The sequence below is a fragment of the Spinacia oleracea genome, chromosome 3 (assembly GCF_020520425.1).
Source record: "Spinacia oleracea cultivar Varoflay chromosome 3, BTI_SOV_V1, whole genome shotgun sequence".
NCBI classification, from domain to species: Eukaryota; Viridiplantae; Streptophyta; class Magnoliopsida; order Caryophyllales; family Amaranthaceae; genus Spinacia; species Spinacia oleracea.
Genome location: NC_079489.1, coordinates 154,954,617 through 154,979,712, shown reverse-complemented (window position 1 = coordinate 154,979,712; position 25,096 = coordinate 154,954,617). Strand labels below are relative to the sequence as shown.

The 25,096-nt window shown below is 33.0% G+C and overlaps 2 protein-coding genes across 2 annotated transcripts; both read left to right on the top strand.

The window, feature by feature from the left end:
• Positions 1-10,338: 10,338 nt before the first annotated feature.
• On the top strand, positions 10,339-11,324 carry LOC110796814 (uncharacterized). Its single transcript, XM_056839692.1, has 2 exons — positions 10,339-10,708; positions 10,811-11,324. The coding sequence occupies exon 2, from the start codon at positions 10,812-10,814 to the stop codon at positions 11,262-11,264; it is 453 nt and encodes a 150-aa protein (XP_056695670.1). The 5' UTR covers positions 10,339-10,708; position 10,811; the 3' UTR covers positions 11,265-11,324.
• Positions 11,325-16,756: 5,432 nt separating this feature from the next.
• On the top strand, positions 16,757-25,096 carry LOC110804547 (transcription factor bHLH110). Its single transcript, XM_022010152.2, has 7 exons — positions 16,757-17,102; positions 18,327-18,930; positions 20,794-20,943; positions 22,707-22,772; positions 23,431-23,496; positions 23,588-23,650; positions 24,763-25,096. Exons 1-7 carry the CDS (start codon positions 16,936-16,938, stop codon positions 24,901-24,903), a joined length of 1,257 nt encoding a protein of 418 aa, XP_021865844.2. The 5' UTR covers positions 16,757-16,935; the 3' UTR covers positions 24,904-25,096.

The following is a 25,096-nucleotide window of genomic DNA, read 5'->3' as shown; positions in this document are numbered from 1 at the left end:
TAAGTTAGTTTTTACACCGATATACAATATTTAAATGATTTTTTTTGGTATTTACTTGTTTAAAAATACACCGCTTTTGTATTTACTACCTTATGAAATTATTTTAAATTATTGCTACATTAAAGTTCCATTTTTTTTATTTAATACCACTTTACAGTTTTCTCGTTTTAAAATTGAGATATCTCTTTCGTTTCTTAATCATTTTAAGTGATTCACAACCCTTTTTTTCTCATTTATGTGTAGGGATTTCATAGGGATCTTTCTTTTAACATTTTGTAAAAGGTAAAACGAATTAAACATTATTTGTAAATTTTAAAAAATATTTATGAATTATCAAACGAATTGTTTTGAAATATTGTTCTCAACGAAATCCATATAGAAAAAGTAAAATAATGAACATTGAATCACTTTACACGATTAAGAAACGAAAAAAATATCTTAATTTTTGAAATGAAAAAACTATAAAGTGGTACTCCCTCCGTCCCGGAATACTTGAAACCGTTTAACCGACACGGAGTTTAATTTATTATAATTGACTTCTTATTTAATTGAAAGGTAGTTAGTAGTGGGGTATTTTTTTAATATAGATAGTGGGATGTGGTGGGGGGTCATGAATTTTTTTAATGTTTATTTGGGGTAGTAGGGTTGTTGGTGGGCCCTTAGGTAAGGTGAGAAAATAATAAAATATTATGTAAAGTTCCCATTTTTAGAAGCGTTTCAAGTAATCCGGGACGGCCCGATAAGGAAAGCGTTTCAAGTATTCCGGGACAGAGGGAGTATTAAATAATTATTTTTTGAAAGTTTAAGGTAGTAATTTAAAATAAAAGTTTCATAAGGTAGTAAATACAAAAGTGGTGTATTTTTAATGTTGTAAATAACAAAATTTCCATATTTAAATAAGAATTTGTGAAGACTAATAACTCAGATAATAGCTAATTAGGTGGGTCCTAATCATATCAAGATTTTAAAAAGTTTGGTTTAAAGCAAAAAAGAAAAAATAAAGTTTGATTTGACTTCATATTATTAGCATGATAATTGCTCTGATAATATTTTCTTTAAATAAAACTACAAAAGTTATTGGATCTACTTTTATAGGAAAAAAACTATATAAATTTGAGGGCAGCCCGTTTTTAGTTAATGGTGGTAGAATAATTAAGTACGGAGTAGTTGTTTTCAACCCGGCCCGGTACTTTTTGCTGATTATCATCGCACTTAAGCAAAAAGAATTTTGATAAATGCCATTTAAATATTTGTTAAATAAATAAATAAATAATTACATTGTTAAAATTTAGAAATGGATCAGCTAACTTTTAGGTGGATGGAATAGCCAGAACACAAAAAGGTTGCATATAAAAAGGAGGAAAGGGACTGAATAAAGGAGGCGGGGCAGTGACCTAATTAACGTAATTATAAAATTGAATTACTCTAATTATCTGATTTCGAGTCATTATATAGAGAACACAAGTTCTTATTTATAAGTCGTGTACAATAAAAATTGTATTCCAGAGTAAAAATTGACTTAAAATGTTTAAAAATTACATTTATATATGTAAAAGTTATCTATTTTTTAATGATGAATTTTTCCAATTGAATAAAAATTATTTCTTCAAAATCACTAATAATGTATAAATTGGATGCTTCTCCTGTGAGACCAGTCACACCATCAACTTGGTGTGACTAGCGCGAAACTAATAGCGTACCTCCCCTAAAACTATATATATAAAAAAAGTAACAGATCTAAACTATAGAAGTAACATACCTAAACTAAAAAAGTACCTCCTCTAAAATTATATAAAAAAAAAGTAACATGTCTAAACTATAGAAGTAACATACCTAAACTAAAAACGTACCTCCCCTAAAACTATTCCGTATAAAAAAAAGTAACATGTCTAAACTATAGAAGTAACATACCTAAACTAAAAAAGTACCTCATCTAAAATTATATAAAAAAAAGTAACATGTCTAAACTATAGAAGTACTATATAAACTAAAAAGGTACCTCCCCTAAAACTAATCCGTATAAAAAAAAATAACATGTCTAAACTATAGAAGTAACATATCTAAACTAAAAAAGTACCTCATCTAAAATTATATAAAAAAAAGTAACATGTCTAAACTATAGAAGTACTACATAAACTAAAAAGGTACCTCCCCTAAAACTAATCCGTATAAAAAAAAGTAACATGTCTAAACTATAGAAGTAACATACCTAAACTAAAAAGGTACCTCCCCCTAAAACTACTCCGGATAAAAAAAAAAAGTAATATGTCTAAACTACAGAAGTAACATACCTAAACTAAAAAAAAATACCTCTTCTAAAATTATTAAAAAAAAGTAACATGTCTAAACTATAGAAGTAACATACCTAAACTAAAAAGGTACCTCCCCTAAAACTACTACGTATAAAAAAAAAAGTAACATGTCTAAACTATAGAAGTAACATACCTAAACTAAAAAAAAATACCTCCTCTAAAATTATTAAAAAAAAAAGTAACATGTCTTAACTATAGAAGTAACATACCTAAACTAAGAAGGTATCTCCCCTAAAACTACTCCGTATAAAAAAAGTAACATGTATAAACTATAGAAGTAACATACCTAAACTAAAAAAAGTACCTCCTCTAAAATTATATAAAAAAAGTAACATGTCTAAACTATAGAAGTAACATATCTAAATTTGCAAGTGTGAACTGGTCTCACCATCAGTTGATGGTGAGGACAGTCTCATATAAGAATTTGGGGTATAAATTAATCATTCAACCCTTTAAAATGTTTATATATTAACTTTTTATTTTTATAATATAAAAGTTATAAAAAAGTAGGTTAAAGTTACAAAGCTACATAAAAGTTATCTTGGTGTACAATAAATTTATTATACACCTTGTGCTCGCAAGAACTTTTATATAAAGAAATGTCTAAAGTAACGTCTAAAACATACTTCGTAATTGGCTATTACCAATCTAATTTCGAGAGTCTCCATTATAATAAAGAAACGTCTAGAAAACAAGTGGCTATTATCAATGATTTTACCTGACTTGCATCAAAAACTTGTGGTGAATTTTTGTAACATAGCTTTAACCTTCCATTACCAATTAATTTTGTATTTGAAACTTGATAAGGCTTGGTCGTTATAATAGTAGTGTGTCTAACAAATAGTTGTATTTTCTAATTATATATGAGCAGCTATGTTTAATTAATTATTTGTTTTTGGGCTCGGGTGATACCCCGAGTTACTACATTAGGGGGCGTTTGATTTGCAAACTGGTATGGGGTTGGGATGATATCAATATGGTATGCGTTTGGAACTTGATTCTAAATACCCTATTTTTGGTTCGATTTGGGATGAGTTTTCTCCTTTTTTGTTTGATACCTGGAGACGGAGTAAAGGTATGAGCCATACTCACCTTCCCTCCTAGGTTTCTAAACCCTATACCTTGGGGGTTTGAGGTATGCGTTCAAAACTTTTAAAAACTCCAACCAAACACATGGTATGAGTTTAGACCATTCTAAACCCATACCTCATATCTAGAAAACGTGAACCAAACACCCCCTTAATAACATTCGATCACATTTACCTTTCTTTTTTTTGCCATGATAACATAAAACATGTAATAGCTTAGAGCATTATCAATCCTAAGTCTTAAGACTTGAGTTGTGCTGACATGGTATATGACTCACCTAGTCTTAAGATTAGATACAGAAACTTTTAGCATTGAAGTGGATGAGTCTCGACAAAGTCTTAATTTGAGTCTTGACAAAGTCTTAATTTGAGTCTTAAAAAACTAAGACTCAACTTAAGACTCTTGTGTGAGTTGAATAGAATAATAAAATAATATATAGTGCATAAATATAAAAGTCTTAAATAAGTTTGAAGGGTGAAGTGCTAAATTTGATTGAATATTAATAATTAATAATGTAAATATTTAATAATAGTGAAATGCTTACATGGCATATGAAGAAAGTCTTAAGACAATCCCTTTGATCTTGCTCTTATGATAGACCCTATATCTTAAGACTCGAGTTATGCTGACATGTCATATGACTCACCTAATCTTAAGATTAAACAAAGTAATTTGTAACATTGAAGTGGATGAGTTTTTCAAAAGTCTTGAACTGAGTCTTGAAAAACTAAGACTCCACTTAAGACTCCTTGTGTGAGTTGAGTAAAATAATAAAATAATAATGGTGCATAAATATACAAGTCTTAATCAAGTTTGAAGGGTGAAGAGATAAATTTGATTGAATCTTATGGAGTCTTAATTATAATTTAATTATTTAATTATTTAATAATAGTAAAATGCTGACATGACATGTGAAAAAATCTTAAGACAAGACTCCCTTAATCTTGCTTAGTAAAAGCTTTATTATTTAAAAACTTTTACTAAATAGTATAGATTCTCTACAATCAAATGGTTATACCATCTCACCAATTAGTTATATTTTCTGATCAAATAGTCAATTAAACTTGTTTTATTATTTTTATTTTTAGAAAGACCCACAAAAGCAATATGGAAAATAGTATAGTCGGGATTAGATTTCAGGTCTTGAATACCACCCTTCAAGACTTTACCAACTAAACTAGCTAGTTGACATCTACAAATAGTTAGACTTTGTTATCGCATCATTTATATTTTTCAAAAGGTCTTGTGCGCACAAGGTGTACAATAAATTTATTGTACACCAAGATAACTTTTACTCATTTTTGTGTAACTTTAACCTAGTTTTGATTAACTTTTATATTAGTAAAAAAAATTTGATAGATAAATATTTTAAAGTGTTAAATGATTATTTTTATACATTATTAGTGATTTAGAAGAAATAAGTTTTATTAAAATGAAAAAAAAAATTACTTAAAAATAGATAACTTTTACATATATAAGCTTAACTTTTAAGCATTTTGAGTTAACTTTTACTCTGGTGTACAATATTTATTGTACAACCTTTGTAAATAAGAATTTGTGTATACTTTTTAGTGGTGATATCAGCGGTCTTATACCTACGACGGTATCATTGAATACATACACTTTTATGATACATTATGTGAACAGGAATAATAAGCATGTGGTATAGTAGTGGGATTTACCATTTTATTAGTGAAAAGGTCACACAACATCTACCAAAAAAAATAAAAGCTTGATTGTAATTTTGTCAGCTAGAGACCATGCATGTATGGAGAAGAAGTGCAAAATGCTTATAGTGTTCTATATATATTTTCTGGGAAAACTTTTCATATCCTTTCTCAATTTTATCAATAAATTATTTTTAATTGTCTGTGAATATTGATGGGCAAAGTGGAAGAACGTGTTGTATCTGCTTCTTCTGTCTCTCCCATCCAACAATATATTACTCTGACATGATTTTTATTCCTTCATCGAATGTTATCGATTTTCGGAATTTCTAACTTAATTCTTCAATTATAAGTTAGAGTAGAGGTGGACAAATATAAAGATGGTAGCATTAGTAATGAAAACAGGACGGATCGGGCCGGATCAGATCAGATCATATAAAAATATAAAATGATCTCAAATACAAGCTAGGTTAGTAGGATTAGGAATGACGTACTACAAGTGATAATAACTATTGGATATGGGTGGAACTTTACATGATCTCCACACCGGCCTATAAGGTTTTCGGAGTGGATACAGATTGAATATAATCCCTAAGTAAGATAGCATAACTATATCTTAAAACTTGTTTGTGTAAGATTGTGGATAAAATAACGCGCCAACTTTATATGTTAGTCTTCTTCTTACTCTCTGTTTAATATTAGGTGATTACTCTGTAGCTCTCAACTCACACGCGTGTTATATGCTTCTTAACACGTACCCCCTCTGTCCCTTAATTAATACTCGCACCGTTTTGATTGGACACATTTGCCAATGCACAACTTTGACCGCCAATATTTTTAACTACATATTATTAAAAAAAACTTATAAAAATGTTAATATTTGAAAATATATATTAAGATGAAGCCAGCAATATATTATATATTAACATTTGTTTTCATAAACTAGAAATAACATTTGTTTTCATATATTTACCTTCATTTATTGTAAAAGGTACGTGATCCCACAATTATTCTAGTATATATTTATTAGAGAGCAATCAACATTAACTGATTTAAGCATCAGAGGGGATATATCATCGATTCACCCACGAGGCTAGCTAGTAGACCCCTTTTACTGTACAAACTACCGTTGGCACAAGCATCAGAGGGGGATATATTATCGAATCACCCCCACGAGGCTAGCTAGTAGACCCTTTTACTGTACAAACTACCGTTGGCACATAAAGCATAGATGATCGGATTGGACCCAACACTGTTCTAAATCCTCAACCTCAACACGTAGTGCTATTTAATTTACCAAGTATTTCTAAACGGAAGGAGTACATACCGGTCCATTACATGAGCTTCAAATTATGCCTCTTAGAAACTTTCCCGGCCTATATAATAATATAAAAAGTAGATGAATGTGTAACAATACTAAAGTCTGAACAATCTGTTGAGTAATGAATTCATTCTCGTAGGGTTTTGGTGAAGAATAACTAGAGTTAACTATTATACAATGTTGATTGTACGTAATAATGTTAGTATAAATCTGCCTTTTAAGAACGACATCAAGCCAGAATATGAGGCAGAGGTTGTGAAGCCTGGTTTTTTTTGCTGTTGATATTACTTGATAGTGATGCTTTTATTCCTTTAACTTGTGATTTGATTGAGCTTTGAAAGTGAAACCATATGATTGTAACTTGTAAGTGAAAAAGGGAAGTATTTCGAAATGCGCGCTAATTTCAACACTCCTCGCTCTGATACCATGTTAAATTTAAGAGAATAAGGAAGATGAGAGTTCGGTTCACTTATAAGCCCAACAAATGTCCACACAAAAATCAATTGACAGTAGTGGAAGTAACTCCTCTTATACCTTACTAATTAATTACTACTACCTCCGTTTCAGAAAGTTCTTTACGCTTTGGAAAATGTGTTCAAAGTATGAAAACTTTGACCGTAAATTCCCACTATTATATACATCAAAATGTTACATATAAGATCTTGTTAGATTGATCTTGTTATTCATTTTCAGAATATCAACTTTTTATAATTTTTTCACATATGAAATTGAATATATTAGTAGTTAAATATTGCATTGAAGTCCGTGCAAATAGTAACTGTAAATAACTTTATGAAACGGAGGTAGTATGTATTACTTCCATTTGAAAATGATCTTTACACTTTCCGTTTTAGTCTGGTTCATAACGTTCTTTACATTATGCGCGCTTTATACTATTTTGGACATAAAAATTTAGTTTCTTACCCCTTTATCCCATAACATTTACAATTTCTCACTCACTTTACCTTACTTTGTTCTTTTTTTTTTTTTTCCGTACATCCACCCAATTTTTTACACATCTATCTTATTTTATCAATATTTTATTATATTCTTTCACATTTTTCCACGCACACTCTCCCTTTTTTGTCTTAATATTTGTACAAGCAATAACCGTAAAAATGTTAAGAAACGAAAGGTATAGTATAAGTTATAAGTACACATTTTCTCTCATATTTCTCCAATGCGAGACAATTCACCTGTTGGTATCATTGAGTTTCAACTAGACCTGGTTATCGGGCGGGGCGGGTCAGGGTCGGTGCGGGTCAAAAGAGGGTCGGGTATTGAAAGGGTCATTTTTAGCGGGTCGATAATGGGCGGGTCAAAAGCGGGTCGCGGGTCAATAGCGGGTCATTAGTGGGCGGGTCAATAAACGAGCAATGAAAAATGAAAAACAAAATAGCCATGTGCAAGTACAAGTAAATACGAAGCTATACACGTAAGTTTTTGTATCATTACTATTTTAATTTTCAAAATAATTGTAGTATAAGTTTGACCCTATAATGACCATGTCCAATAAAGACCCTGTCCAATAAGAACCCTGCCCAATAAAAGCCCTATTAACTTGACCCTAACCCTATATCCATTGGACTACCCTGTCCAATAACCAGGTCTAGTTTCAACACGGAATAATGTTGTGCAAAATACTCCACCATTAAGTTACTTAAGTTTCTTAAGAGTGTGCCTAATCTTAACCTAGAACTTCATTCTAATTTGTTAATTAGAATTTACAAAGCCTTTGTGTAACTTTTTATAATCGTTGGGGTTTGAACTTTGAACTATAGTCTCTTGTAGGGTCTACAAGACTACAGCATAGAACATACTCACTGAAATAATTCCACTATAAAAGTTGGCTCAGAATCCACATTGGATATTATGACAAAGTCGGACATCCATACCAATATATGGATATTGTTAAACGACGTCCGCGTTTAATGCTTAAAATTACGATTTTCTTTAATTTTGTAGTCGGAATTTTATTTAAGACGATTTTATTTTATTTTGTTACATGTGAAATTACAAGGGGATTTTAATTGTAGTCGGAATTTTATTTAAGAGAATTTTATTTTATTTTGTTGCATGTGAAATTACAAGGGGATTTTATTTCTACTAAAACCATTTGCTTATGCACCACACATACACATAATTAGACGTACCTTAATTTAATCACACTATATATCACTATCTCGGAATATTAAAATTAAAGAACGTTATCACGATTTCTAAACACAATAAGAAATTATAAATTAATTACAAGGGAGGGGCTAAGCACAAATTTACAAATATATTAGATCGACTCTTAATTTTGTATAGTAATTCGACCTAACTAGATAAACACATAAATTTATTAAGTAGCATTGTTAAAAAAATTTAATCATAATTTATAAAACATTACTAGTACTCGGAATATACGGAGTATAATAACTTTTTTAGGACATGATAGAGGCAATAATAAACCAACAAAATTTGATGAACAAAATTATCATACATAGGGAAACGTGAGAGGGGTGATCATGGTATACCTATTAGTACAACAAAGAGGCTGTCGCCTTGTTGGTACAATAAAATTCAAAGTCTAATGGGTAGAGCTGTCAAAAACTGACCCGACCCGAAAATCCGACCTGAACCGATCGAATCCGTAACCGACTATGACCCGAAATTACGGTAAAACAGGTAACCCGAAATCCGACCTGTACCCGACCCGAAAAAATCGATAACCGATTTTAACCCGATGTTGTAACACCCGAATCCGAACCCGACACCCGATCCGAAAATGACCGATAATCGAACTGACCCGACCGAACAATGACCCGAACCCGATTTGATACCCGACCCGATGTCAACCCGAAACCGATTGTAACTCGATGAAACCTGATATTGACCCGACCTGTGAGAACCCGCTACTCGATTTACCCGAGTTATCAATGACACGACCAAATATTAACTTCATTGATATATCTATTTTAATTATTTATTGCTAAATATTGAAAAATTTAACTCTAAAATAAGTTAAACAAAATTTTTTAGAACATAAAATCCTTAAAATGTATAGGTTAATTATCAGACCCGAGTTTGACCCGTCCCTGAGAGTGACCCGATCTGAATTCTATTTGATCTGATTATTATCCGATCCAAACTAAGACCAGAACCCGAAAATAACTGTGTTGCAAACCGACTTAAACCCGACTCTATAAGACCCGAACCCGAAATTATCTGCTACAAACCGACTTAAACCCGACCCGATAAGACCCGAACCCGAAATCAAACCTAACCGAAATGTGACCCGACTCGAACCCGACCTGAACCCGGGATAGGAAAAAACCCGATATGACCCGACCTGAAATCGACCCGACCGAACCCGAACTCAACCCGAATGAAATATTGACCCGACACGACCCGACCTGATCATGACCCGAAACCCGAGATGATCGACCCGAACCCGACCCGATGACCTGTTTTGACAGCTCTACTAATGGGTACCAATACATAAAACAAATGTATTAGTATTTAGGGTGCGTCCTTGAATAAAATCTGAACTTACCTGAATTGAATTTATTTGAAATAAATTTATCTGAATTCAATTGACATGATACGACTTGGTTGGAACTTATTGGATCTTATCAGACTCGATTACAAGAAATTAAACTTATCAGAACTGATTGAAACTTATTGACTTTATATGATATGATTTTAACTTATCTAAATTTATTAGATTTGAAACTTTTTTTAAAAGGTAAAGACAACGTACGCACCCTTCATTAAAGTATCAAATAAGCATTACTTAGTACTCCGTAGTCCATACCAGTGACGACATACTAATTTGTACCGATACACGTTACCTGCGTACAAAATGAACGTAAGCCACTATTGATAGACATAGCGGAATTTAGCATATTATATAGGAAAATTTGTCAAAAAGGTCCTTTTAAAACACAAAAATTGTGAGAAAGGACCTTTTAAAAAAAAAGTTGTCAACCAAGGCCCAAATTGAATTTTTTGTTGTCAATCAGGACCAAGTGTCAATTTCCGGCAGTCAACCATCACTTTCCGGCGTTGACTGGCGCGTGACAAGCACGTGATTGACCTTTAGGCCTTTTTTTTATTATTTTTTTATTTTTTCCCTCCAAATTTTTTTCACCTCCCCCCACTTACCCCAACTAACCAGTTAAAATTTGAAAAAAAAAAATCGATCCTTCTCTCTCTCCTGCTGAACCCCTTCTCTGCCTCTTCCTCCATTTCTGTCTTCCTTCCAAGGTTGAATTTCTGGTGGAAATTAGTCAAATTCGTGACTCCCAAGTGGTATTCGGTGATTTTCGTACCAGGTAAACATTAAAGCCCTAATTTGTTTTGTCTCAATTCTCCAATTTTTAGAAACATGAAATTAGGGTTCTTTAGCTTAATTTCTTGCCTACTCTATTATACAGGATGAATGTGACCAAGAGAAAGGGTAAGACATGTGGATGTGGTTTTCCTGTAGTTCAAAGAACTTCATGGACCCATGAGAATCCTGGACGAAAATTCTTGGGCTGCAAGTTCTATGATTTCGCGACTGGGAAGGCTCGTTGTGATGCGTTCGATTGGGTGGATGAAGAAATTTTGGAATGGCAGAAGGATGTGACTAATGTACTCATTGCTGAGAAACAGCGATTGATTGGTGAAGTGGAAACCCTCGAGGCAAGGATTGATTGTATTCAACGTGATAATAACCGGGTGCACGAGGAGCATGGGAAGATGAAGGTTAAGTATGAGAAGATGAAGAAGATGACAGAAGGTGGTGTGAAGGAAGGGATTAGGAATGATCATTTGTTAGTTATGATATGTGTTTGTGCTATCGTTTCAATTATCGTTAGTGCAATGTACGTTAAGGTTGTTGGTTAAGCAATGCTTAAGAATGTTGTGGTCACTAGTTGATTTAGTTTGTTGGTTAAGATTAAGATGCTTGAAGTGCGTAGTTGTAAAAGTTTAATGAAAACTTTATGTAAGCGTTTGTGTTTTGATGAATAAATTCTAGAAATATTATCGTAAAGTATGTTTTTAATCTTAATTCTTGGGCAAGGTTTTACCAAAAAAAACCGAGAACTTAATAACACAACCAAGGACTTAATAAAAAAATTAACGAGAACTTAAAAAAAACCGAGAACTTAATGAAATACCGAGAACTTGGCGAGAACTTGGATTATAGATGGAGTAACCTGAATTTTACAAAGTCACCACAAAATAACTTAAAAAGTTGATTGTTTTAAACTAACCAAAAGTACACAAAATAAGGCAAAAGTTGACTTTTACTACATAACTAAAGTTGACTTTTACAAACTTAGTTGTTGTTTTGAGAGATGCAACTCTTTTGGGAAGGTTGTGAGCCTTGTATGGCATTCACAGAGGCTGTTTTCTTCTTTTTAGGGACATATGCACTCTTTCCTTTGGCTTGGGAGGTGGTAGCTGCTGTGGCCTTCTTCTTGCCTGCAACATGCTTCTGCTTCATTGGCCTTGGTTGTGGCCTAGGTATTGCATTTGTGGGTTGGGGGCTAGGTGCTGCAGGATGTGATGGTTGTGGGTGTGATGGATGTTGCTGTGCAGGCTGTGCTGGCAGTGGCCTTGTTCTTGGCCTCCCCCCTGTGTTTTGAACAACACCATCAGCCATGGGGGGTCTGGTACAGCTCTTTTGGTAGTGGCCCAATCCACCACACCTCTTGCACATGTTTTGCCTCTTAGGTCTCTTGACCCAACTGCTTCCCTTCCCCTTCTTTCCTTCCCCTGGCTCCTTTCTTCTCTTCCTCTTTGATGGCCTACCAGGCATAATCTTATAAGATGGGGGGAGAGGTTGTGGATATGGTGTTACTTCCCATTGATTTTGTCCAGGCATTGCATTGAACTTGGGTGCATAAGTTTTGGCATAAGTTGCAACATGATATGCTTGATGAACATAATCTTCATAATCAAGTCTCCTTTGGGCTAAACAAGCCAAGGCATGCCAACAAGGGATCCCCATCAATGTCCACCTGTAGCAACCACAGGATTTGTTCTCCAGATTCACAACAAAACAGTCCCCACCATGTTGAACCTCAAAAACATGCAAATCTGCTTGTATCAGCCTCATGTTGTATATTTCCTTCTGCCCCCTTTCTATCATCTTCACCACTGAAGGCATGATTGTACCCTCAAAGTTTTGCAAGCCTTGTCTCTTTGCACAGCATCTCATCATCACATATCTCCTGATCCATTCCATCAGAGACAAGATAGGTTTTGTCCTTGCATCCTTCAACACATTGTTGAAGCTTTCACAACAATTATTCAACAGCATTCCTGACTTGGCCCTAGGACTAAAACCATGCCTAGACCAATTACTAACAGGAATTGCAGTGAGATAATTGAAAGCATCAACACTGAGCTTCTTAATCTCAGCCATGTTTGCTTGGAATTCATGCTGTACATTAAAAAACAGAAAAAAATTCCAGAAACTAAGACCAACAGAAATTCCAAGTATTTCCAGAAATTCCAGAAACTAAATCTCAACAAAAAAAAAAATGGATGTAAAGGTATTAGTTTACCTTGGTTGATGACCTTGCTGCCTTCCAAAAGAACTCCTTGTAAACCTCCCCTGGGAATTTAAGTTTGAAGTTGGCCCATATATGCCTACAACAGAACCTTGTTTCAGCATTTGGAATGACTGTTCTGAATGCATCAAGCAGCCCCTACATTGTCACAGAGATGCATTAGACATAGCTTTAGTTACATTGACTTTCAGTTTATCACAGTGACCTAAGTTGACTTTTACAAAGAACCATTCATACAAGTGTGAGTGAAGCAAGTGTGGGTGAAGCAAGTGTGAGTGATACAAGTGTGAGTGAGGCAAGTGTTACACTTTTCAAAAACTGACTTAGTTGAGACATAAGCAGTGAGTGAAGCAAGCAAAGTGTAGTGAAACAAGTTGACTTTCACATAGTGACCACAGTTGACTTTCACATAGTGACCAACGTTGACTTTCACATAAATCCCAAACCAAAGTTGCTTCACAACTGAAAACAATAAAAAACAACACAACCAGGCATCAAGTCAACAAATTTAAGAACAAAAACAACCACATACCTTCTGCCTGTCAGATATGAAGGCCACATTGTCATCTTCTCCTTCCACAGCTTCATCTCCTTTCTCATGCACCCAAGTAACTGCATCTGCTACAGAACCAAGATCCTTAACCAGCAGCTCCAAAAACCAGATCCAAGTGTCTGAGTTCTCTGTCTCAACCACAGCCCAAGCAACTGGGAAAATGTTGTTGTTCCCATCTTTCCCAACAGCAGTCAGTAATATCCCTGGGTATGGACCTCTAAGGTGACACCCATCCACACCCAAAATTGGCCTACAACCAGCCCTGTACCCTTCTTTGCAAGGTTGTAAGCAAATGTACATCCTTTGGAACAGGGGAGGGGGGTTATCAATGCTCTCAAGCTTGACCACAGCTGTGCTACCTGGATAGTATGTTCTAATTGCCTCAACATAATCCCAAACCCTCTTGTACTCATCTGCTGCACTACCATTAATCATGTTCCTAGCTAATCCCCTTGCATTGTAACATTTATAGTATCCCACATCTGACTTCACCTCCCTCCTGACTCTCTTGATAAAGTACTCCATGCTCATTGAAGGTTCATCCCTAAAATCTTCCAAATATCTCTCTGCTAAGTACTCAGCAGTCACCTTATCATTGTCATGTTGATGACCACAGATATGCTTTAGGTTTAAGCTTTTAATTTGTACTGTCTCCTCACCCTTTAATTTCCTACAATGAACCTTAAAGGGACACTTCTTCTTCTGATTGCAAGTACATTTCACTATCCTACCAGCTTTCTTAGGGCATCCACACTTCTTTTTACAGTAAACACTGACTCTGTGGCTCTTGTTATGCAAAAAATAATAATTTCCACCAGCATCTATCTGATGGTGCCTCAAAGCCTTCCTAAAAACCTTATTTGAAGGAAATTTTAGCCCAACAGTTAGGTTAATCTTGTGCTTAAAATCTACATCTGGGTTAAAAACTGGGTATTTCCCCCCCTCATCATCAGATCCAGCTGGACTATGTAGTTCCTCATCAGTGTCATTCAGATCCTCATCACTGGCTAAGTGATAATCCCCATGATCACCTTCCCCTGCAACTGGATCTTGCACCACTACGTGCTCCACTGGCACCTCTCCCTCCACTGGCTGTCTGTTTTCAACCCCACCAACTAACCCACTAGACAAAACCTCCCTCACTTCTGTGTCAACAAACTCAGCAAACAAGTCATCATCACTCTCATCCTCATAGTCTCCCTCACTCAAATAAACAGACTCATCAGTGCTAGACCCACTGTCATACCCAAAATCTAGGTCAGACCCAAAACCACCTGGTTCATCAGTTTCTGGGATTGCATCAAGCCCTAGATTAGCCCTACTAGGAACAAATTTCCTTTTGCTTTGAGTTGCCTTAGAAGCTGCAGATGTTTTTTTTCCAGTTTCTGGGATTGTTTGTGAGGTGGGAACTGAATCTGCAGTGGTTTGAGTTGTCTGTGGGATAGTTTCTGGTGTGGGAATGGGGTTGGTTGGTGGTGTGATAATTGAAGCAGCTGTATTGTTTTGGTGGTTAGAGGTAGGGTTTTTGTCACTAGCATCTTGTTGGGCCCTACTAGTACTACCCCCACCCCCAAATATGCTTCCTGATGACTCACCATTTGATGACTCACAACCCATTGATGAGTCACCAGAATTAATGCTACCCAAATCCCTTGCCCTAGGCCCCCCACTCTCACTTTCTGAATCAGTGTAAAATGTTACACCTGGACCAAATTTTAAACTTTGAAACACCTCTTTCTCAGGCTCATGGATTACATATAGATGGTACCAGCCATCTGCCTCCCTACTAAAAAGAAAATCAGGTATATCATCATCACTCACCAATTGTTTCCTCCCAGTATACAGAGTCTTCCCATGTTCCCTATACCAAATTGTCCCCTCATTTTTATAGCCTAATTCACCCTTAATCCAGCCCACAAATTCAAAATAACAGACTTCTTGGACATTAGGGTGCAATGTTAACCCGTACTTACTACTTTCACCTTTCTCATACGTTGTTTTCCCACTACGAGTCACAAATTTACCCCCATGATAAAGCCTAATGTCTATTGGATCCTTCATTCTATATACGGGATAATCAACCGGTATCCTCCCGTTAAATCTGGTTTACACATTACCAAAAAACAAACAACAAATGACATAATTTAGGAACATGATCCAATAAATACAATACCACTAAATAAACCAATCAAGCTAATTGAGGAAATATTTAACACTAATTAGCCATATATATCAAATTAACAAAAAATAAGCAAATAAATCCAATTAACAATCACTAAGCATATCATCCTTTATTTAATCCAATTAACAACAAATATTGCGCAACCCTAATTTTTCTGTCAATTCAATTGGGGACAAAAATTTGGGGCTTTTCAACATAATTGGTTATTTAACATACATAATACATTAATTAATTATCTAATCAGTTAAATTAATCATATTAACCCACTAGCAAATTAAACAAACCCTAAATTACCAAATTATGCGATTAAACTAATACTCACCTTGATTTTTGGATAACTTTGAAGGTAAATATCACTGGCTTACTTTTACCCCTTGCCTTGCTGGTTCTGATCCCCCTTGCCTTGCCTTTATTACCTTTCGCCATTGATGCACAGAAAAAGGACGAATCTTTCAGAAATATTCGTTCGATTTTTTTAGGGCAAAAAATATGCGAAAATGACAGAGGAGAGAGGGAATTTTACCTTTAATAAACACTTCAACAACCTTGGTTCAATGATTTCTGACTCAAGCAATCAATTGCCATTAATGATGTGAAGAGGAAGACGAAGCTGAGGAGTTGCGCAGCAGGAGAGAGAAAATCGAGGTGTTTCAGTTTTTTTTTTTTTGGTTAGTTGGGGTAAGTGGGGGGAGGTGAAAAAAATTTGGAGGGAAAAAATAAAAAAATAAAAAAAAAGGCTAAAAGTCAATCACGTGCTTGTCACGCGCCAGTCAACGCCGGAAAGTTACGGTTGACTGCCGGAAATTGACACTTGGTCCTGATTGACAACAAAAAATCCAATTTGGGCCTTGGTTGACAACTTTTTTTTTAAAAGGTCATTTCTCACAATTTTTGTGTTTTAAAAGGACATTTTTGACAAATTTTCCTATTATATATTCCTTGTACGAGTATATAGTACTCTGTAGTATCTTTTAGTGATGAGACTACTTTGGAGGGAGATAGACCCACGAAAGAATAAAGAACAAAACCTAGAAGGAAAAAGGCATTACACACTAGCTTAAAAAGCAAGAGGTTTTATGGAGGGGTATATTTTTTCTGAGTTGCTTCCTTGAATAGAGAGAAAGTTTTCAAAAAGAAGGTGTATAGCCATTAAGTTTTAACAAAAGCATAAATTACCACATCCACATCTTGGGATCTAAAAAAAAAAAAAAGGATCCACTAATTTTGTTTTTAAAAACCCAAATTATTATTATTATTATTATGGACTCCACCAATTTTGAGCAACACGAACAACAAGAGCAACAACATCTTCAACACCACTTTCTTGGATGCCCTCCTTTAAACATTATTATTCCATCTTCTTCTTCTGTTGGCTATGGCGTTTCTTCTACCTCTCTTCACGAGTGGAACTCCTCCATCTTACCAACGTAAGTTCATCATAATTCATACAATTCTAATCATGCTATATAGTTTATTTTGTTTTCATTTCTATGGAGTATTTAATTTGTTAAAAGAATAAGGAGTAGGTCTAGGAATTTTCGAGGGTGTTCATGATAAAATTTATTTATTTTTATGAATTCTCGATATTCTTTATTTACATGTAGTGATTAGTTATATGAAGTACTTCGTGTGTATATTCTTTATATATATTCTTTATATATATATATATATATATATATATATATATATATATATTTGAACATATAGCTATTTTATTTTATTTTCTATGGAGTATTTGTTAAGGAATAAGGAGCGGGTCTAGAAATTCACGAGGTTGTGATAATTAAGAACGCATGGGAATGTAAATTTATTTATTTTCATGAATTCTCGATATTTCTCTCTGTACATATATATAGTGATTAATATATGAAATAATCCGTTTATAAAATTAAACATGTACGGATTTTGTATCTCCTGAGTTTGTTGGCTCGTAAAGCCTTAATAAAAATTTCTTACTGATCAAAAAAAAAAAAATATACGGATTAGCTATTTTATTTTATTTTATTTTCTATGGAATATTTTGTAAGAAATAAGGAGCGGGTCTAACAATTCTCCATGGTATTCATGATAAAAGCGTCTGAAAATATAAATTTAATTTTCCTCATAAATTCTTGATATTTTTTTCTCTATACAAATAGTGATTAATATATGAAATACTCCGTATATATATATGAACATATAGATATTTATTTTATTTTATTTTATTTTCTACAGAGTATTTGTTAAGAAATGAATATTGAGCCGGTCTAAAAATTCTCGAGGGTGTGATAATTAAGAACGCATGTGAATATAAATTTACTTATTTTCATGAATTCTCGATATTCTCACTTTCTTTCTATGTGTTCTTCAAATATATATATACTTCGCACATATATCTCATCAAAATTTAATACGATGAGCTCCAAACCGGAGAATAAGGGTAACTTTTTATTTATTTTTTATTTTTTTTGGTGTTAGCACCCGGTTCATCTTAGGGCTAAACTGGATTCGGGGCGAGTTCTGGGTACGTAGATAGGTTCCAGTCCCCTCCCAATCGTTGTTGCGGGGGATCGAACACGGGTCCCCCTATCAAGTTCAGCCCCAATCACCACGAAACCAACATACAATTGAAAACACTAATTTTTTACTTTTTCTGATCTGTTACGTTACAGGAGTACAACATCAAGTAACACTACAACGTTCCACAACGAAAAGACGCCATACGAGAACGAGTTCATGAGCAATACAACACCACCAATCTCACCCATGCCAAAGATAGAAGACGATATACTAAGCTCATTCCCTACCTTTGGTGGCCTAATTCATAACCCTACAACTACAATTCCAACAACTTTGGATAATCAAAATATAACTCATCCTTGGTCGTCATTTAGTGGGTTGATGATGTCATCCGCTTCTGGTATGCCCTTAATGCAGCTTCCTTTAGAGATAAGTAACAACAACTGGAGTAATCATAATCATAATCATAATCATAATCATAATCATAATCATAATCATGGTTATCATCCTAGCACAAGTTTGTTGAATCAACTCGGGTTTATGTCTTCGTCACCAAATGATTCGACTACATCTACTGTATCAAGTGGAAATCATCCTCGCTTGGGGTTAAATTTGCAAGCTATGGATTTCCTAGGAAATAATAATAATAATAATAATAATGATAATAATTCGAGTTTTGGTACTCAAAATCGAGGTATGTCATATGGAGAAGAAGTTATGAGCACAGATGGAAACTTCATGTCTCGTAATAACAAGGTAAATGTTACTCCCTTTGTTTTTTTTTACTTTTTATTTATTTTTATGGTTGCACAATCAAAATAGGAAAATCAATAAGAAACAGGAGTACATAATATTATAACTTTACAAGTAGCTGGTAAAAAATGGTGTTATTGATTGGTATATTATTCCCTAAACCATTCTTTCTTTAGCTATGATTTATCACACTGGAGAAAAAATGGCATATGAAAAAGTTTTTTTTTTTTTTTTTTTTTTTTTTTTTTTTTTTTTTTAGAGCATTAAAGTAGTAGATTATATTAATTCTTCATTATAAAGTTCTATAGTTTTAGACCTGCCTGAAAACCTATTTCATTTCTCTGGAAAAATTTCACAATAAATGACCAGCAGAGGATGTGGCCCGGCCCACACATGAATTTTATCTTTAATTTAAAATTAATCGTATAAGAATAATTACTCAAATTTGTATTTTACCATCTTTAAAGAAACACGATTTATTTTTTACCATCTTACTTAATTTTTATTGTATTTTATTACCATAAAAGAAATTGTGTTTTGCCACAACGAAACGTTTTCAATCACTCTACAACTACACAAATACACATTTTAGTGAAGGAAACATTACGTAGTGACAAAAATAGATATTTTTTTTGAAGATGGTAAAAAATAAATTATTTTTAATTTTAAGATATACTTTTTTTTACCCAATAGTTTGTCGGATGTAACTTTATATTTTCCCATTAAAAATACGTACATTTAAAAGAAAAATTATATATCTAAGTAGTACAACTTTTTAATTACTACGAAGTAAAAAATATTTCAAACTCCAACCCGTTGCTAATTGTATATATAAACATCTTCTTCATGCATGACTCTAGCTAGATTAACTATTTCCATGTCTTTTAATTCTATGTTGATTTCCCGGCCTCTAGTTAATTAAGTGGCCAAGTTAGCCCAATAAGTGCATGAAATCCATAAACTCGACCATCCAGTATTACAACTGAGACTGTGTTTGGTTCAACTGAATTTGACTGAAATTAATTTATCTGACTTATCTGTGTGTAAATTGTATGATTTATTTATTTATTTATTTTATTTATTTATAACTGAACTGAACTTATCTAAACTTAAAGAAATAAGTCAAAATAAGTTTAAATAAGTTGAAATATACGGATCCTGACTATATTATATTAGAAAAACTAGAGATGAAATGAGGTACAATAGCAAGAACAATTGATGACAATTTATCTTAATTTCACTACAAGAATCTGTATCTTTAACGACAACCTAATAATGACGGGTCAATAATTCCGCCGCAAAAGCCTTTTGCGAAGGGGATAACAACCAAACAAAGACGGGAACAACCGTCACAAATATCTTTTACGACCGGTTAACGACGGAATTTTCCATTAACGACGCCCCCTTTTATGACGGGTTCGCGACAGAAAATCCCGTCGTTAATCAACGATTATTGACCTTTTACGACGGAATTCCCCGTCGTTAATGGTGCAATTTCTTATAGTGTTTCTAGCTAGCAATTCATAAAAGAAATTAAATTAAAGCTGCTGGTTTTCGATTGCATGCATGCATACATGGTCATTAGATTTTTAATCGTGATTGAGTTTTTTCCCCAGCTTTATCCAGCGCATGCTAAAAAATTACAGTAAAATTTAAAAAAAAAAAAAGAAAAAAGATGATTTAATTACAAAGTCTTTTTTTCCCCTTTAATTTCATACAGTATTATTTTTCTTTGATTTAATTAAATACATATATTTATGATTTAGTTACAAAGTCTTTTTCCCCCTTTAATTTCAATATACAGTATTATTTTTCTTTGATCTAATTAAATACATATATTTATGATTATGTATGTTACCTTCAAAGAGCTCAACGTTGATGAATGGATCATTAACGGGAACAAAAAGAAACGCCGGGAGTACAAGTAGTAGTGATCAGTCAAAGGCATCAACATCCAACAATAATCCTGTTGCTGTTAAGAAATCTCAACTCAAGGTTTCTTGCCCGCCGTTTAAGGTAATCATAACGTGTTTAAATTATTGTGTCATTTAAAACAGAACAGAGGAAATACTATAATAACAATATTCAGCTTATTACATACTCCGTAAATCCGTAATCCGTACTCTTTTAAGTGCAACACTTTTCATTTCGATCCGGTCCATATAAGTATATAACAAACATACACCATGTAGTTCTTATATTTGCTACGGAGTACATGCATATGTAATTTTTCTATTTCTTTCTTGAATTTTAGTTGTAAATTTGTAATTCTTTCTTGTTAATGCATAACTTCACTTATTAGCAACGATTGTAAAACCTAGGTCGAATTTTCAAAAATACATTCATAGAGACTAATTAATCCGGCCAAAAACTTTTTACAAACTTTCATCATTGCAATTGTTTTTTACATATGCATAAAAAAATGTGATATGTTCAAAAGTTAGTATTGTGTATATGAATAAAAATCCAATCCAATAATTAAAAGGAAATTTAGTATGGATTTTAAGTTGAGTGAAAAAGTAGAGATAGAATAAAATGAATTGATAGGTTAGACCATGTTCTTTTGGAATGAATAATTTGAACCAAACTAAACTGAATGAAACTTATTGAAATTAGGTTGAACTATAACTATTGGAACTAAAGACAGGGTAGTATTAAATTGAATTACTAAGTAAAACGAATTAAACTTATTGGAACTAGATTGAACTGAATTTCTTAGACTAAAGTATAATGTTAAATTTAACTGAACTATTGTAGTGTAGAATAGAGTTATATAGTTGAAGAAGTAGCTTCTCGTATTAATTTCTGTGCATATACACGGCTTCCTCAATATATAAGTACTTAGGTTAACCTAGTTGACCTATAAAGATTAGGGAAACTAAGTACAAAATATATCCTAAATATGTTACATACGATGTTCACATCCTAGATTTCCTAAACAACACTATATGACAATTTATATCAGAATGTAGAATGAGTCATAAAACACTACAAGAATTTGTATCTTTAACGACAAATTAATTACGACGGGTCAAAAATCCCGCCGCAAAAGCCTTTTGCGACGGGGCTAACAACCAAACAATGACGGGAATAACCGTCGCAAATGTCTTTTACGACGGGATTTCTATTAACGACGACTCCCTTTTATGACGGGTTCGCGACAGGAAATCCCGTCGTTAATCATCGATTGTTGGCCTTTCGCGACGGGATTTCCCGTCGTTAATCGTACAATTTCTTGTAGTGAAAGACAAATGATGTAGACGATATTTGATTATGGCTCGATCCATTGGCGGATCTAGTGTATAGGGAGTGGGGTCACTTGACCCCACTTGGCCAAATTTTTTTGCATAATTTTAGTTAATTTTCGACTAATTTGTATTAAAAAGTACCTAATTTAGTTAATTTCTCAGTAATTTTGTAATAGTGACCCCACTTAGTACAATTTCTAAATCCGCCACTGGCTCGATCAACCCTACTCCATAATTTTAACCACCTGAGATCGATAGTTGATCTTTACCTCACATTACGGTTCTTGATTAGACATTTAATTTTATAGGTAGTGCAAAATTAATTTTGTAGTAAATAACTTTTATATTATATATCCGTACGTGTCAAGATTTTGAGTTAATTTTATATATGTCTTACAATATTTATTGTATATCTGGTTTAATTAAGAGTTTGTGGATTCTTAATTTGACATCTAATTTCATAAGAATCATATAATTATGAGTTTCCATCTAACTTTATCCCAATTATTTGCAAATTATTATGTTTTCCAGATTAGAAAGGAGAAATTGGGAGAGAGGATAGCATCGTTACACCAATTAGTCTCGCCTTTCGGCAAGGTACAAGTTCCCACTTATGCTTTTCCCCTTCCAACAAATTAAAAACAAGACACGTACCATTGTTTTTGTTAAATTATTACTCCATAAATGATTTAATCAAGCATTAAGCATATATTATACTAATTAATGACTTTGCCCATACTTTAGTACGTACCTATAATATTTTTCTTATTTAATTATATTTTACATTCTTCCTTTTTAGACGGACACTATAAAAAATTATACCATTAACGATGGGAAATCCCGTCGTCAAAGGCCATTAATCATTGATTAATGACGGGATTTTATGTCGCGAACCCGTCATAAAAGGGGGCCGTCGTTAATGGAAAATTCCGTCGTTAACCCGCTGTAAAAGACATTTGTAACGGTTGTTCCCATTTTTGTTTGGTTGTTAGTCCCGTCACAAAAGGGTTTTGCGATGAAATTTTTGACCCGTCATAATTAGATTATCGTTAAAGATACAAATTCTTGTAGTGGGGTACAACTTCTGTGGTTATTTTTTTTTTAAAACAAGCCACGTACCATTGTTTTAGTTTGTTAAATTATTACTCCGTAAATGATTTAATCAAGCATATGTTATACTAATTAATGACTTTGCCCATACTTTAGTACGTACATATTTTTCTTATTTAATTATCTTTTACATTCTTCCTTTTAGACGGATACAGCTTCTGTGTTGACAGAGGCAATTGGATATATCCAGTTTCTTCAAGATCAAATCCATGTGAGTTTTTACTAATTAACCATTATTTACTCTTTTTTTATTATTTAATTTCACTAATATTTAATTAGCTCTTTAATTTGTTATTTTGCAGACACTTTGCATGCCTCATGCTAAGCCTTCTCGTACCAAGCCATGTAGACAACCCTTCCATATGGTAATAAGATCATTTTAGTTTGTTTCATACTCATTCAAGCCTTTTCTGATTAACCGTAACAATTTGACTTTTACGTTTATCAAACACATATATTTTGATTATTAATAACTTAGGAGAGGTGAAAAGAATAAGTAATCCATAATTTTAGGGATAATTTATCAATTACTACTTAGGTTGTTAGAGATTTTTGCAATTGTTATCTAGATTGTTAATTAGTACTACCTACTTTTCTAACATTTGATGTCAATTGCTAACTTATCTCATATTTCGATCAATTAGTTCACTGATGATATCATAATCAAACCTTAATTATAATCAAACCTTGATGATAGAAATTAAAATCCCAAAACCAATTCCCAAAATTACCCAATTTTTTGAAAAAAAATCCAGAAATTACCAAAATTATTTGGGATTTAATTTCGAGACTTTTTGAAACTTTAAGTTTTATTAATTAATTAAAATAATTGAATTATAATTAATAATTATGATGTCATTAATGAACTATTTGGCCGGAGTAAGAACTAAGGTAGAAAAAAAATCAATTGTTAAATGTAGATAGTAATTAACAACTTTTAACAATCTAAGTAGTACTTTATACGCAGTATATAGTAATTGGCAATGTCTCTACCTAGGTTATAATTGACAAATTTTTCTAATATTAGCCTGCAAATTACACAAGAGTTAGCGATAGGGTCGTAGACTCGTAGGGGAGTACAAATCATACTAAGCTTATACTATGTTTTTACGTACACCAAATAAAAATGTTAATTTATTTTTTTTGTTTGATTACAATATACTTCCTCTATTTCAAAAAAAATTGCAACACTTTGATTAACACGTGTGCCAAAACTTTGACCGTAAATATCTCTAGTTATTCATCTTTTTTAAATCTTAAAATTTAATATTATGAAAATATACAATGAAATCTATCCACCTACATTTTACTCATAACATTAACTTTTTGTAAATTAGTAAAAAATATATGGTCCAAGTTAGTATATATGTGAATAGTGACAAGAGTAAAAGTGTTACAATTTCTATGAAACTTAGGAAGTATTTTTTTGACATTAGATTAAGCTTACATTAATTTGTTTGATTATATTAATTTGTAGGGACTAGGAAATGAAGAAGAGGGAAAGGAAGAAGAAAGAATAGAACTTGGAAGGAGAGGATTATGCCTTGTGCCATCCTCATGGACATCATATCTCACGCATAACCAAATGGATGCATCTAACCATCCTTCTTATTTCTAGCTTTTTTAATTTTTGTATAAGTATCTTGTTAGCCACGTTTCCACTAATGAAAATTGTAAGGACCAGAGTATACTTTTTACTATACCCAAACACAAACGTATGTTTTCTTCGAGTCAAAATCCTCTATTCCAGAATCTATATACCACTTATGTAACCATTTTTTTTAGTCAATCAATTTTATTTTCATATAAAA